The following is a 14,897-nucleotide window of genomic DNA, read 5'->3' as shown; positions in this document are numbered from 1 at the left end:
TTTTAGATAATGAGAGAACAACAATAAAATATAGAATTTTGTTGGTTTGGGATAGAAAATGTGTGCATGCAGTGTTAACACTCAGCTCCAGGTCTTTTGCCATGCATGGAATCATTGCTTGTTTTTAATCACCTTGTTGTTAATGTTTGTTGTAATCTTATTCTTGCTTATGATACTTTTACGCAATGTAGTAAATAGTAAAATATATCCCATTTGTCAGAATTGGTCCTTATATAGATTCCAGATGAAAGGACTCTGCCTTTTCTGCTTTGAGCGCATATGCAAATAAACAGTGTGCCGAAAAAATAAATGCTGTATTTTTATGTTTGTTTCAGGCCTCAACTCTGTCACCACAGATTCAGGGCACTTCTCCAGTTCAAACCAAACGATTTACAATCCCTCAGCTGACAAGACAACAAACCCGTTTTTTCAGTGTAAATTTTGTGTGCGTTACTTCAGATCAAAATCCCTCCTCAATGAGCATGCTAAGAAGGTCCATGGGATTGAAGGAGGAGCTTATTCAAATGATCATTCAAATTCACTCGACACATCCAAGTCAGGCTTCAATGTTACAGCACACCATAGTGTAGAAAAGCTGTACTCCTGTCAGTATTGTACATATAAATCTCCTCGCCGAGCGAGAATACTGAAGCATCAAAACATGCACCACAAAGATAATTTTCTTGCCCATTCAGATTCTCCTGTTGAAGCAGAAGCTGAAACAGAGGTTCTGGATATGGACTCAGATGCCATGTCTTCGGAAGAACAGTGTGAGGAATCGCAGGATCTTACTGAACGCAATGTTTTGGAATCCATGGTCAAAGCTCGGTCCAGAGGTGGATTCAGCTGTGAATGGTGTGGCTTCCAGACCTTGCAAAGACAGCAGTTATGTAATCACATGATGAAGAAGCATCGGAACATGGTTAAGATTATGATATCACTGCAAAAGCCCAAAGCAGACGGAAGTGCAGGATCTTCCAAATCAAATTCTCCTTCATCACCAAGAAGCACTCCAACATCCAACTTGATGTTGACTGATCTAAGTGGAAACGAAGGCTCCGCAGCATCTGTGAAAGGCAGTGCCTCAGTGAAGTCCCTATCAGGGCTGTCACGTTTTCAGTATTCCCACATTGCAGGAAAGATTCCCAACAGTACAGGATCTTCCATACTGTCAGAGAGGTCGACTTTTGCCATGTCAGACATGTCACAGTCAAGGGTAGATTTGGAAACCAGTGTGCTGAATGATTCACAGAGCAGCTCTGATGATGAACTCTGTGACGTTGATGATCCAGCTTACAACGACTCATTGTTCACTGAGGATTCTGCTAAGCTGCTTCTGTCAGAGGAGGATAATAAACTGCTGGAGACGGAAGGCATTCCAATTGGAAGGCATTTGAACAGGTTCCAGTGCCCATTCTGCTCTTTTTTGGCTAAACACCATAGCAGCATCTTTCAACATATAGAAAACATACATTTAGCCAGCCAAACCACCTTGTACAAGTGTAACGAGTGTACATTTCTTTGTACAAGTTCAGTAAAACTTGCCACACATAAGCAATGTCACAGTGGCTCCACTTCTGAATGGGACATCATGGACCTAACCAATGAAAGCCAAGATGGCCAAATTGAAGACTCAGTCAATGGAGGAAATGGCAGCTCTACCATGAATGGCCAGAAATCCACTGATGTAGAAGAGGAAAATTCTCATCACTGTTCACTCTGTAATTTTTCTACAATGTCACTGAAAGGTTTACGTGTCCACCAGCAACATAAGCACTCATACTGTGATGGGATGCAACCCACAAGTCAAGATGATTCGTTAAATGAGCAGCAGGATTCTGAATCTGAATCATACGGCACATCAAATTTTGTGCAAAAAACTCAAACATCAATCCTTGGATATTCTTCCAGAAAGCACCTTATTGGAAAGACCGCAAGAAAATCCATAAATGACTTGCCTCTGGATCTGTCCCCTGTGAAGAAACGGACAAGAATTGATGAAATTGCAAATAACCTTCAAAGTAAAATTAGTCAGAGTCAGCAGCAAGAGGATGTTATCAATCTTGATGATATGGAGGATGAGGATGAAGAAAATGAAAATCATGTCGATGAGAAAAGAGAGAATGAGAACTCTGAGATTCAAAGTCAGCGCTTCACCTATAATACGCAGCATTTGTACATCAGGAAACCTGGTTTTGTTCAGACAGAGCATGGTGTTGGCAAAAGGAAGCGTAGCTTGCAGTCTAAGTTAACGTCAAGAACCATTCCTATCCAAGTCACCGTCTCTGATGATGAGGATAGTTTTGGTGCAGACTCTAGAGATATCCAGGATCATAGCAGTCAAGACAGCAGAGAGACGTATCAGGACAGCACCGACTACACAGAGGAACCTGGTAACCTTTTCTACTGTAAACACTGTGAGTACCAAAACAAGTCTGCTCGCAGCGTTAGCACCCATTACCAGCGTATGCATCCCTATATTAAGTTTAGCTTTAAATACATTCTTGATCCAGAGGATCAGAGTGCTGTCTTCCGTTGCCTAGAGTGTTTCATAGAATACAACAATTTCAGTGACTTACACCAGCACTACATGGATCACCATCCAGAAGCTAGCAATGTTCTTAACTTTAACCAGCCCGATTTGGTGTACACATGTCGCTTCTGCTCATACACCAGCCCAAATGTGAGGAGCCTGATGCCTCATTACCAAAGAATGCACCCCTCAGTTAAAATAAACAACGCCATGATCTTCTCAAGCTATGTGGTTGATCAGCCTCAGAAAGGAACTACAGAGTCACAGACACTGAGAGAAATCTTGAATTCGGGGCCCAAGAGCTTCACCACCTCTGCCTCAAGGTCTTCCTCCAGTCCCGCCCTTAAAAGCCCGATCAAAACACCTGACTCAAAAATGGACTCTGAAGCTTTTAGGGAAATTGTCGATGGTAACGTTGTGGTGTACGATTGTGACATGTGCTCATTTGCAAGCCCCAATATGCACTCAGTACTGGTTCACTATCAGAAAAAGCATCCTGAACAGAAGGCATCATACTTTCGCATACAGAAGACCATGCGGGTCATATCAGTAGATCGAGCGCAATCATCAGCCAACTCCACATTTACCCTGTCAAGTACTCCAAAGCCCTCAAATGCTATGTCCTCTACTCTAGATGATGAGCTTTACTACTGCAAACACTGTGTTTATAACAACCGATCTGTGGTGGGCGTTCTAGTTCATTACCAAAAACGCCATCCAGAAATCAAGGTGACTGCTAAATACATAAAGCATGCACCTCCTACACTTGGGTTGATGAAGCTTATGGATGAATTGCAGATTGCACCTCCTAAACAGTTTCTGAAACAGTTAAGCACCAATGCAACTGATGGATCCAATCATTTGCATCCAAAAGGAACTACAGACAAAGGGGAGGGTGAGATGTTGTTTTTCTGCCAGCACTGCGACTACGGGAACCGCACTGTGAAAGGGGTGTTGATCCATTACCAGAAGAAGCACAGAGATGTAAAGGCAAATGCAGATTTGGTTCGAAGACATACCGCTGTGGTACGCAGTCAAAGGGAAAGGGCTCAGATGATACAAACAGGAAGTTCCACATCCACTGCAACCTCAGCCACTGATGCAGAGAAATCCAAAGCACTTAGATCTTTAAAGTGCAGACACTGTGCCCACACATCTCCTTATGTGTATGCCTTGAAGAAGCATCTTAAGAAGGATCACCCCACTGTGAAGGCCACAGCCATGACCATCTTGCGCTGGGCTTATCAAGATGGGATCTTGGAGGCTGGTTATCACTGTGAATGGTGTATTTATTCCCATGCTGAGCCCAGTGGGCTGCTCATGCATTACCAAAGACGACACCCAGAGCACAGTGTTGATTATGCTTATATGGCAAGCAAATTGTGGGCTGGTCCTGATACATCCACCTCCAAGCAGTTGGGCAACCCTGAAATAAAGCATTACCAATGCAGAGATTGTGCCTTTGAGGCTTGTTCTGTTTGGGACATCACCAATCATTACCAAGCTGTTCATCCGTGGGCTATCAAAGATGACGAGTCTGTTCTCATTGAAATCATTAAAGGAAACCAAACATCGGATAAACTTATGTCTCCAGTTGGAAAGGGAAACGTCTTAACATCCAGCCCATTCAACAGTCACCAGTCTGATGAAGGCACATTGGAGATTAGCAGGTCGGCACCTGAGCATCATCCCCACCTTTCCTTCTCCACCAGCTCCTCTATCTCAAACAATCCCTACCAGTGCACTGTGTGCCTGTCTGAGTACAATAGCCTCCATGGACTTCTGACTCACTATGGCAAGAAACACCCAGGCATGAAAGTGAAGGCTGCAGACTTTGCACAGGAAGCAGATATTAATCCCAGTGCGGTTTACAAGTGCAGGCACTGTCCATATGTAAACTCGCGTATCCACGGGGTTCTTACACATTACCAGAAACGCCATCCCCTGGTCAAAGTAACTGCAGAAGACTTTGCTGATGATATTGAGGAAGTCAAAGATTTGGTGCCAGATGGAGATGAAAGATCAAAAAACCAGAGGCAGGGTTACGGTGCCTACAGATGTAAGATGTGCCCTTATACTCATGGAACACTTGAAAAACTGAAGATTCATTATGAGAAATATCACAACCAGTCAGTTTCAGATATATTTACGCCAACACATTTGCAATCCTTGGTTAGAAAAGAGGACACTGTTGCTGAATGCACTGCTAGCAGTATGACTGAAGCATCCGAAAGATGTGAGTTTGACCTTGCCCTCTCAGAATTTGCAAAGGGAGAGAAACATACCGTGTTCAGATGTCAGCTCTGCAAATACTTCTGCTCAACCAGGAAGGGTATTGCTCGCCACTACCGCATCAAGCACAACAATGTACGAGCTCAGCCCGAAGGCAAGAACAATGTCTTTAAATGTGCCCTCTGCTCCTACACCAACCCCATCCGGAAAGGTCTGGCTGCACACTATCAGAAACGGCATGACATTGATGCTTACTACACACACTGTCTTGCTGCTTCTAAAACCTTGAGTGAGAAACCAAATAAAGTGACCGTACCACTGGCCTCAGAAGAAGATAAGTCAATGATGAGTGAGGAGCTGAGGCAAGCAGTTGACCGAAGAAAGTGTTCATTGTGCTCTTTCCAGGCATTCAGCAGGAAAAGCATTATCTCGCACTATGTCAAGCGACACCCCGGGGTTTTTCCAAAAAAGCAGTCCTCCAGCAAACTCGGTCGTTACTTCACTGTGATTTACCCCAAGGATCCAGAGACACCAGCCATTATAGAGGATGTGGAACTGGTTGAAGTAAAATCAGAGATTGATGGAGAACACATGGAAAATGACTTGGAATGGCCACAATTCAAGTGCATGATGTGTTCTAAGCTGACATTTGACACCACAGACCTTCTCGTCTCACATTACAACGATTACCACAGCAACGAGCTCAAGCGGGACTTTGTCACTATACAGAGCCCAGTGGAGGAAGGTGCTGAGCTCTACCAGTGTGCTCACTGTGAAATCAAGTTCCTTACACTTCCTGAACTCAGCATCCACCTTAGGAAGCACAATGAGAAGTTTGAGAAAAAGAACATGCGCCATGAACAGAGGAAGGAGCTCCAGATCAGGCGGAAATCCACAGTGACACTTGAGACACAACCAGAAAACAAGGTGAGCTGTAATAAGTGTTTTTTTTTTAATTATTGTTGTAAAAGCTTTATACTAAATCTAACAAAAACAATGCCTCTTGACTTATTTTACAGATGGATGGCTCAGCTGAAAAATCACCTATTGGCTACCGATGCAACTTTTGTGTTGAAATTCACCCGACACTTAGAGCTATTTGCAACCATCTGAGGAAGCATATTCAGTACGGTGAAGTCAAAGAAGGACATGTAGAGGTAATAAGGAGACACTATTCATGTTTCACTTTCTCACAATTGAATTGTCTGAAAACTGCATCATGCTGTGATTTTATTCATAACTTCTTTATGTGATATAAGATATAACCTTCACTATAGATATGTTTGTTGCTATTTTCCAGGCTTATGGTCAGACGTATTTTTTATTGAAATAGAGGGAATTGCAATGACATTTAGATATTAAATTAAAATTATAATAGCTAAAATAAATATCTTTAAAGCAGTTATGAATTCCCTCTGACAGCAGGGAGTGGTGGAAATTTCTGATGGTGTCACCAATGGTAGCATGGAGGATACGGTCACTACAGACACTATTCCCACCGAGACAGGGGACGGCGTGTTGCTCACCATGGAAACGGGAATCACAGAGAGGGTTCCGGAACACCGGTGCGATATGTGTGATCGAGTTTTCATGTCCATGCAGGGACTCCGATCTCATGAGCGAAGTCATTCAGCTACAGCGATGATCAACAGAGACGACAAGTACAGTTGCCAGTACTGTCAGTTCCAATCGGCTTTCAGGCACAAGTACGGCGAAAAATAGAAAAAATAACAACCTCTTAATACTTTATCATGCCAAATAAATGTTAGCATATAGCCAACTTCTGTTCATCTGCAACTTTCTAATTCTTTCCCCCCCTAAGCCTGGACCGCCACATTCAGTCTCATCACGGACATCACAAACCGTTCCGCTGTAAACTATGTCCCTTTAAATCAGCCTACCTGAGCCGCCTGAAGAGTCACCTGCACAAATCACATGCAGGTATACACACACATGCACCTGCACAAACCACATGCAGGTGTACACAGATTAAACACAGATAGGCACATGCACACAAATATTCACAATTCTCTACAAATGTGATACAGGTCAACACAGACACAAATCACACACACATTCACAAAACACATACACAATCTGCTTAATTGTGTTCTATCTATCTGTGATGCATTTCTAGGTCTTAATTATTGTTGGCTGTTATTGTGGTCTTTGCTGTTGTTGATATATTTGTATGTTTGTTTGTTTGCTTCAGGTGAGAACACATATAAGTGCATCTCATGTCCATTCTCAACAATGACGATCAGTCAGCTTAAGGATCACTCGCTGCGAGAACATGGACAAACTCTCACACTGCCCCGACTGAGAGCCCGAGCTGCCCTGCGCACCACACACACAATCACAAACAACGACTCCCAACACACACCTACCGATGCCACCACCACCAGTACGTACCAGCACTGTGCTAGAGTTAAAAAAACAAAAAAGTCACACATTTAAACTAATAATGGCACACTCACAGTCATGTGTTTTCCTCACAAAGGGTGTGTTAATGAGCTAAAGAGGTGTGCGAAGTTTGTTGGAACGGGAAAACACAATAGATCGTATAATAGATTATGACACAATAGATTATGGTACTCGTCACCCAAGACTAAATTGCTACACCCCTTGATAAACTGTTAGTAATTCGGACAGTAAAACAGCATTTCAGGCTGCTATCAGACCAGCATTCCACCTCCAAAATCACAGTGGAGCAACTTTATTATGGACTAAAACAAATACTTATACATACACTAAAACACCCTCATCAACACAACCATAATTTTCATTTGTCTCTATCATTTTAATTAAAACTTTATAGTTTTGAATACATGTTCTCTAACTCTATTTGTCTCTCTCGCTCGCTCTCTCTCTCTCTCTCTACATTCTCTCACTATTTCTCTGCCTCTGTCTATCTTTCTCTCAGACTCTATGGCATATTTGGAGCCACCAGATGTTCAGCAGCAGTTAAGTCATTACCAGCTGGCATCACGAAATCAGGCCCCACCCACCCTCTTGTCAGTTTCCCCTGGCCCCTCACCATCGACAGGGGCAGAGACATTGGGAGCACTGACCCGCCCGGACGCCACCCTAACCTGTGAATTCTGTGAGTTCAGTTCAGGTTACATGCAGAGTCTGAGGAGACATTACCGAGACCGCCATGGAGGAAAGAAACTCTTCAAGTGCAAAGACTGTTCCTTTTTCACATGCTACAAGTAACTACTCATCCTTGTGTCCATAATAGTCAGTGTGTGTTTGCTTTGGTATTTGTTTTTGTGTTTGCTTTGAAGTTTCAGTGTTTTCTTTGTCTGTGTTTTTGATGTTCAGTTTGGTGTTTGATCGGGTTTGCTTTTAGCGCTTTGTTTGATATTCATTTTAGCATGTCTTGTTTTTTTGCTGTTTTACATCATAGGTTGTTTGGTGTTTATCATAGGTTCATTTGGTGTTTCTGTTTGCTCTTGTCTTTATTTTGGTATTTATTTGCTGTTTAATTGCTGTTTGTCTTCCAGGTCCACTTTCACCCTGCATGTGGAGGCTGGACACAGTCCTCCATCTGATGATGGACTAAGAGAACTGCGCTGTCCTTTCTGTCTCTATCATACCAAGTCTAAGAGTCATATGATTGACCACGTCCTCCTTCACAGAGGTATGGACACATCACAATATATCCGCATCCACTACACAATTGTCTACAACACCACAGGAAATGGTATCTCGGTGGTTAAGAGGGTGGAACACGAATTTGAAGGTGAATTTATATCCCAGAGGCCCCAAACTGCTCAGTTGAATAAATGAGATAAATGTCGATCTGGATAAGGGCATATGCTGTAAATGTAAATGTGCACCACCTTCTTCTATACCACCATGCACCATCTGTCCACTGCAACACCCCATTTCGCCAACATCCACCACATCACATTCCATTGCACCACCAACCACTACATCATGCACTCTAGGCAGAATCCCCAACACCAAGATCCTATACACCACTGACCTCTTTACCATAAATCATTCTGATCATTTTTCTCTGTTGCCTCAGAAGAGCGAGTGATCCCTCTGGAAGTATCTCGATCCAAACTGTCTCGTCACCTGGATGGTTTGATCTTCCGCTGTCATAAGTGCACGTTCACATGTTCGAGTGGCGACAGTTTGCAGCAGCACATCGACAAACACGAAGAGCCCAAACCATACGAGTGTCGACTGTGTTACTATGACACAAAACACCAAGAGCACCTTGAGGATCACCTCCGTGACGAACACAAGGTCAGTCTCTGTCACCTTTTCCAAAAGTATTCTTATGAATAGTATATATGATTACTTAAAACATTTGCTTTAACTTAAAATAAGCATTTTAGGGCTCATCCTTGAAACTCTAGAACACAAAGATGCTATTCTAATGACAAAGTTTGATGAGTTTCTGCTCTGCATCACCATGGTATGTTGGTTCCGTATGTACTGCTTTTGCTATCAGGTGATCCGTAACTTTGAGCTCATGGGTCGTGTGAATCTGGACCAGCTGGATGTTCTGAAGGACAAAATAAACAGTGAAGAGGAAGAGGATTTGAAGGAGGAAGAGGAAGAAAAGGAGGAACCGGTGGCCATTGAGGAAGATGAGCAAACTGAGGAGACAGGAAGAATAGAAGAGGAAGAGATGGAGGAGGAAGTGACAGCCACACAGGAAGAGAGTAATTTGGAAGAAGAGATGCCGGGTAAACAATAAACTACATTAATGTTTAAAAATTAGTTCTTGTAATAAGGTATGAGAATTATATATTTAACTGTCATTTGAAATCTACATTTATTTAATTTTAATACTTTAAACACTATTTAACTCAATCTGGTCTCTCTCTCTCTCTCTCTCTCTCTCTCTCTCTCTCTCTCTCTCTCTCTCTCTCTCTCATCGGGTTGGTGTGCTGTTACAGAAATGATGATGCCGTGTTCTCCAAGTGTAGGGAAAAAGTTTCCATGTGAGTTTTGTGGCCGAACTTTTTCTCTTAGTTTGGAATGGGAACGTCATGTTCTCCGCCACGGCATGTGAGTGTCCTACATTTAGTCATATATATATACGTATATATATGTATATATACGTATATATATGTGTGTGTGTGTGTGTGTGTGTGTTTGCATACAGTACCTCTGCAAAAGTTTCAGGGAGTTGTGAAAGTGCTGCAGAGTAAGAATGCTTACTTTTAAAGTGTTTGTAAATTAATTATCAGTTATCAAAATGGAAAGTAAATGAACAGAAGAGAAACTCAAATCAAATCAATATTTGGTGTGACCACTGTTTGCCTGAAAAAAAGCATCAATTCTTCTAGGTACACTCGCACTCTGTGGGGCCCAAACCATCACTTTCAGGTCTCCTTGTTCTTGTATATACTGAAGATAGTTTGTATGTTTTGGGTCTTTGTTCTGCTGCAGAATAAATTTGGGACCGATCAGATGCCTCCTTGACGGTATTGCGCGATGGATAAATATCTGCCTGTATATCTCAAGATTGAGGACACCATTAACCCAGACCAAATCTCCAACTCCATTTGCAGAAATGCAGCTGCAAACTTGCAAGGAACCTCAACCATGCTTTACTGTTGCCTGCCTCCCTCCTGCTAAACCAAATATTTTATATTTTACTCATCAGTGCAGATCACAGCTTTTCTGCACCACAGTTTCTATGTTTTTGTGCAATGGTGTATGACCTGTGACATGAATCACTCTTCCACAGCCTCAAGTTAGTAGCAGAGTCTGGCTGTTCCTCACCCAGTTTCAAGCCTCCTACACAGCTGTGTCTGTTTCAGATAATGACTGTCTTTCAACCTTCTTATGAATTGATGATCATTAGCACCTGCTTGGTAAAACTGGTTAATCATATTTCTGACTCTGATCATACAAAATCCCTGACTTTGTGTAAGTATACAACGTGTGCAAGATGCTGGTTTGAAGCCAAAGGATAGTCACACCAAATAATGATTTGATTTTCACTAACCTTCCATTTTGTAAATTGATAAACTATTAAAATATATATTTTTGAAAGTATTCTTACTTTACAGCATGTGTTCACACCTGCCAAAACTTTTGCACAGTAAGAAGTATTATATATATATATATAACAATTAAGTTATTAAATAAGCTTATTTTACCAAAATAAAATCTTATCATGCCTTCATTTTTAATTATTTTATTAGGAAAGAAAGGTCTTTGCTTAGACAGAAGTCTTGTCACATCTTTAAAGGATTCAACCAATCACAGATTAGAGCGTCACTTGTGAGAAATACTGTAAAAAAAACACACACACATTCACAGGTGTGTAGAAGAAGAACCCCAGCACACCCAAAAATCATGGTTTGGGGTTACATTCAGTATAGGGGTGTGCGAGAGATCTGCAGAATGGATGGCAACATCAACAGCCTGGGGTATCAAGACATTCTTATTGCCCATTACATACCACAGGAGAGGGCAAATTCTTCAGCAGGATGGTGCTCCTTCTCATACTTCAGCCTCCACATCAAAGTTCCTGAAAGCAAAGAAGGTCAAGGTGCTCCAGAGTTGGCCAGCCCAGTCACCAGACATGAACATTATTGAGCATGTCTGGGGTAAGATGAAGGAGGAGGCATTGAAGATGAAACCAAAGAATATTGATGAACTCTGGGAGTCCAGCAAGAATGCTTTCTTTGCCAATCCAGATGACTTTATTAATGTTATTTGGCATTGGCGAGATGTATGGATGCAGTCCTCCAAGCTCATGGGAGTCATACACAATATTAATTCTTTTTCCACTGCACCAAGACTTTGTTCTGTACTGTACATTATTTCTGTTAAGTGACAAGACTTTTGTCTAGGCAAAGTCTGACCTTTCTGTCCTAATTAAATAATAAAAAAATCAAGGCATGATAAGATTTTATTTTGGTAAGATAAGCATAATCTAGAGGCCTTTGCCTTAAGCCACTTCTGATTCCAAATGATCAACTTGAAGTCAAGTTATTATTTGCTGTTCCTACAACTTGGATAGGTGACAAGACTTTTGTCAAGGAGTGTATATGTACAGAGTATGTGTGTGTGTGTGTGTGTGTATATATATATATATATATATATATATATTGTGTGTGTATATATATATATATATATATATATATATATATATATATATATATATATATATATATATATATATATATATATATATATATATATATATATATAAAAAGCTTCACACATGGCTTGAGAGTTTTCTTTCCTTTTCAGGACTGTTAACAGCAACATGAGCGCTATGAGTCCAGTTGCCTCAGTAACAATAACAGATGAGGGCAACGACCAATCAGCTAACACTACGGAAGTGGAGAGAGCGTATCAGTCCAGCCACTCGGAGCAACAGAGTTCGGTTCAGAACGAGGACAATTGAGAGACCAAAAATGACATATAGAAATGTACTGTGTTATAATGGTGTATGGTTTGTTGTTGGGGGAAAAAAAAAACTAGGCTGCTTCATGGACACTTGATTTAAAAAAGTGAGGAAAAAAGCAAAACTTCATGGTTTTGAAGCATTGTTAGATTTTAAGTGTTAAACATGGGTTCTATAGGTTGTGTTACATCCTAGCTGTGTGTTAAATCGCTGATCCTTTAAAAAGTGTGACTTGGTCCCATAGGACAGATGCTAATAATATATTGGTAACCAATAGTGACGAATCTGTAAGAACTCTGTTCAGGTTAAATAAACACTTCGTGTAAGGTGATGGGTTAAAAATGTCCCCAATTTTACTTTTGGTTAAAATTTTAAATATATTTAATGAATATGATAAACAAGACCAATGATTGATTCTACTGGATATGTATTAAAGGAATTGTGTGTGTTTCAGCACATCCCAACACCACGTGTTAGATTCATATCAGTGAAATTGTGAGGATTGTCAAGGATTGGACATTACGATTGTGACATTTTTATTTATATTATGGATATATTGGGCTCTAATTTTCTCACAAATAAATAAATAATATTTACATTTTTTTTATTATTATATTGCAAATATTTATTGGATTGGATTTTTATTAGGCAGAAATTAATATTATCAAAAAACAAATTACTTCATTTTTTTAAAAATTACATTTAATGTAATTCACTGTATTTTATTCTATTATTAAAATATAGCAAGAAATTACCGGTTCTGTTAAACACCAAAAAGCATGGATGATATCTTTTAATTTATATATTTGGCACTTTGATCAAGGTAAAAAAGAAAATTCACAATTGTTAAAAATGTTCATAACACTAAATAACGAATCTTATTTTAGGCAATTAAATATGTTGATATCACAGCTCAATTTCTGTGAGCTGAATTTCATGTGTATACCTTTTGTTAGAGCTCTTTTATAAACAGCTACATTTCTGACCCGGTGGAATAATTTCGACTAAAATGGTGAACATTCCTCAGTTTAAATAGGAAGCTATGATGTTTGTGGAACACCTGACACAGATCGTGTGATTTGACCTGAACGCTGACTTACAGATTCAATATTTTTTACATTTTTAGCCTTGTGTTAATCTTTAATCCTGTAGCTGAATTCCTTCAGGAATAGTCGCCATCTTATTTGTATCAGACGTTTGTTGATTTTGTTTTTATTTAATTTTTTTAGTATACGGACAAACACTGGGCCCCAAAGTTTTGTAGCAAATTGCTACTGTAGTTTTATTCTATTTTTAATTCTTTTTTTTTCTTTTTTTCCGTTTCAGCTGCTTTTAAGGCATGTTCCTGTACTCCGTCGTGTATGAAAACAAAACTTTACGAAAAAAAAAAAGATTATGGGACAACTTAAAGCACCTTCCATGCAAACTCCATGGCTCCATTTTTTTTTGTGCATGATTACAGGAAACAAGAACTGAAGAAGAGTAGCATTTTGGGTTTAGCTATTTTATATCGAGCAGCTCGTCCCGTATCAAGCAACTACAACAGTAAAATTGTTTTCTTTAAATAATTGTTTTTATGCTTCTCTTTAAAGGAACAATGAATAGATTGTATGCGATGAAAGTTGCTGCTCAAAAACCCTGAAGCCTTATTATTATTATTATTATTACATTTATTTTGCTCCATTTTTTTTTCCAGACACAATTTGGTGCAGTTACAGTATGATACACTCACTATGATCCTTTTTTGAGCAGTGTGCTCTACTGCAATCCCATAATTCTCAGAGAAATCTTGGAATAATTCAGTCAATTTTCTTGAAACAGAATATTGTAATAACTTACTGTATTATCTTGGAATTCATGACATTTTTGATAATGAAACAGAAATCAGCAGGAGCTGTGACATCACTGATGAAAAAAAAACCTCTGTCTGCCTTGTCTGTTTAACAAGGAAGGCGACTCCAGCTGTATTCTGGGTAATATTTTATTTCTGTTTCTTTCTTTCTTTTTTGTTAACAGAAGCTTCATGTCAAGTGTTTGGGAATGTGGTGGGGGTTTTTGTGGTGTCGTCCATATTTAACAAAAAAAAAAGTCATTTTGTGTGGTTATAGGAAATACTTTTCTTTTTCTACCTTTAAAAAAAAGAAAATAAAAAAATAGTTTCTTTCTTTATAAGCCTAAACGTTTGTAAAAGACAGAAACCCGTTAAATTCTGAACACACTGGATTGTTGTAAATATGATTTAGAGTTTTGTTTGTTTGTTTGGTTTGTTTGGAGTTAGTTGGACAGTAGCCCCTCCATCTCGCCTTCTTCCTGTGAAACCCGTGACGTTGACTAGAAGTTTGTTGTTTACACTTTGATTTCTGGATATTCTGTAAATATTGTAATTCATCGGTTTTTTTTTAACTTGTTAATAAAGTTATCAGATAACGAGACGTGTTATTTGCTTCCACACAAACATGGGTTTTAATCCATTTAAAATCAATTTAAAATCAATTTAAAAAATTGAGAATCTGCAGGATAAATCACATTAGACATTAATCTGGGCTGAAACTGGTATGAACACCATCTAGATCAGTCACACATCTGCACAGTTTTCTTTAAGACTTTGCATGTGAAAGTTAAAGAGCAAATGAAAGTGAACTAGCCAGTTACATTTAGCTCAATTATACAGCTGTGCAAATGAGGCCTTGCTCAGGAGTGGCGGCTTGGTGGCCCTCGGGATTGAACTCATTCAAATTAAAA

General features: G+C 39.8%; 1 protein-coding gene across 4 annotated transcripts in view; it reads left to right on the top strand.

The window, feature by feature from the left end:
• The window catches only part of znf462 (zinc finger protein 462), a 42,293-nt gene extending 27,706 nt beyond the window's left edge, over positions 1 to 14,587 (top strand). For 2 of the 4 annotated variants that reach the window (XM_027139855.2, XM_027139856.2), the window contains exons 3-13: positions 336 to 5,692; positions 5,785 to 5,922; positions 6,188 to 6,471; positions 6,588 to 6,706; positions 6,978 to 7,169; positions 7,689 to 7,977; positions 8,272 to 8,408; positions 8,802 to 9,025; positions 9,234 to 9,471; positions 9,685 to 9,796; positions 11,999 to 14,587. In XM_027139855.2, coding sequence (XP_026995656.2) covers positions 336 to 5,692; positions 5,785 to 5,922; positions 6,188 to 6,471; positions 6,588 to 6,706; positions 6,978 to 7,169; positions 7,689 to 7,977; positions 8,272 to 8,408; positions 8,802 to 9,025; positions 9,234 to 9,471; positions 9,685 to 9,796; positions 11,999 to 12,155 — 7,247 coding nt within the window. In that variant the 3' untranslated portion in view covers positions 12,156 to 14,587. The remainder of the gene's footprint in view (positions 1 to 335; positions 5,693 to 5,784; positions 5,923 to 6,187; positions 6,472 to 6,587; positions 6,707 to 6,977; positions 7,170 to 7,688; positions 7,978 to 8,271; positions 8,409 to 8,801; positions 9,026 to 9,233; positions 9,472 to 9,684; positions 9,797 to 11,998) is intronic. The other 2 variants (XM_047805385.1, XM_027139858.2) reach the window with 2 other exon arrangements.
• The last annotated feature ends 310 nt before the right edge of the window (positions 14,588 to 14,897 follow it).

This window comes from Tachysurus fulvidraco, chromosome 21, assembly GCF_022655615.1.
Source record: "Tachysurus fulvidraco isolate hzauxx_2018 chromosome 21, HZAU_PFXX_2.0, whole genome shotgun sequence".
NCBI lineage: Eukaryota > Metazoa > Chordata > Actinopteri > Siluriformes > Bagridae > Tachysurus > Tachysurus fulvidraco.
Note: the sequence above shows the minus strand (reverse complement) of the source record. Positions and strands in the feature narration are given on the sequence as shown.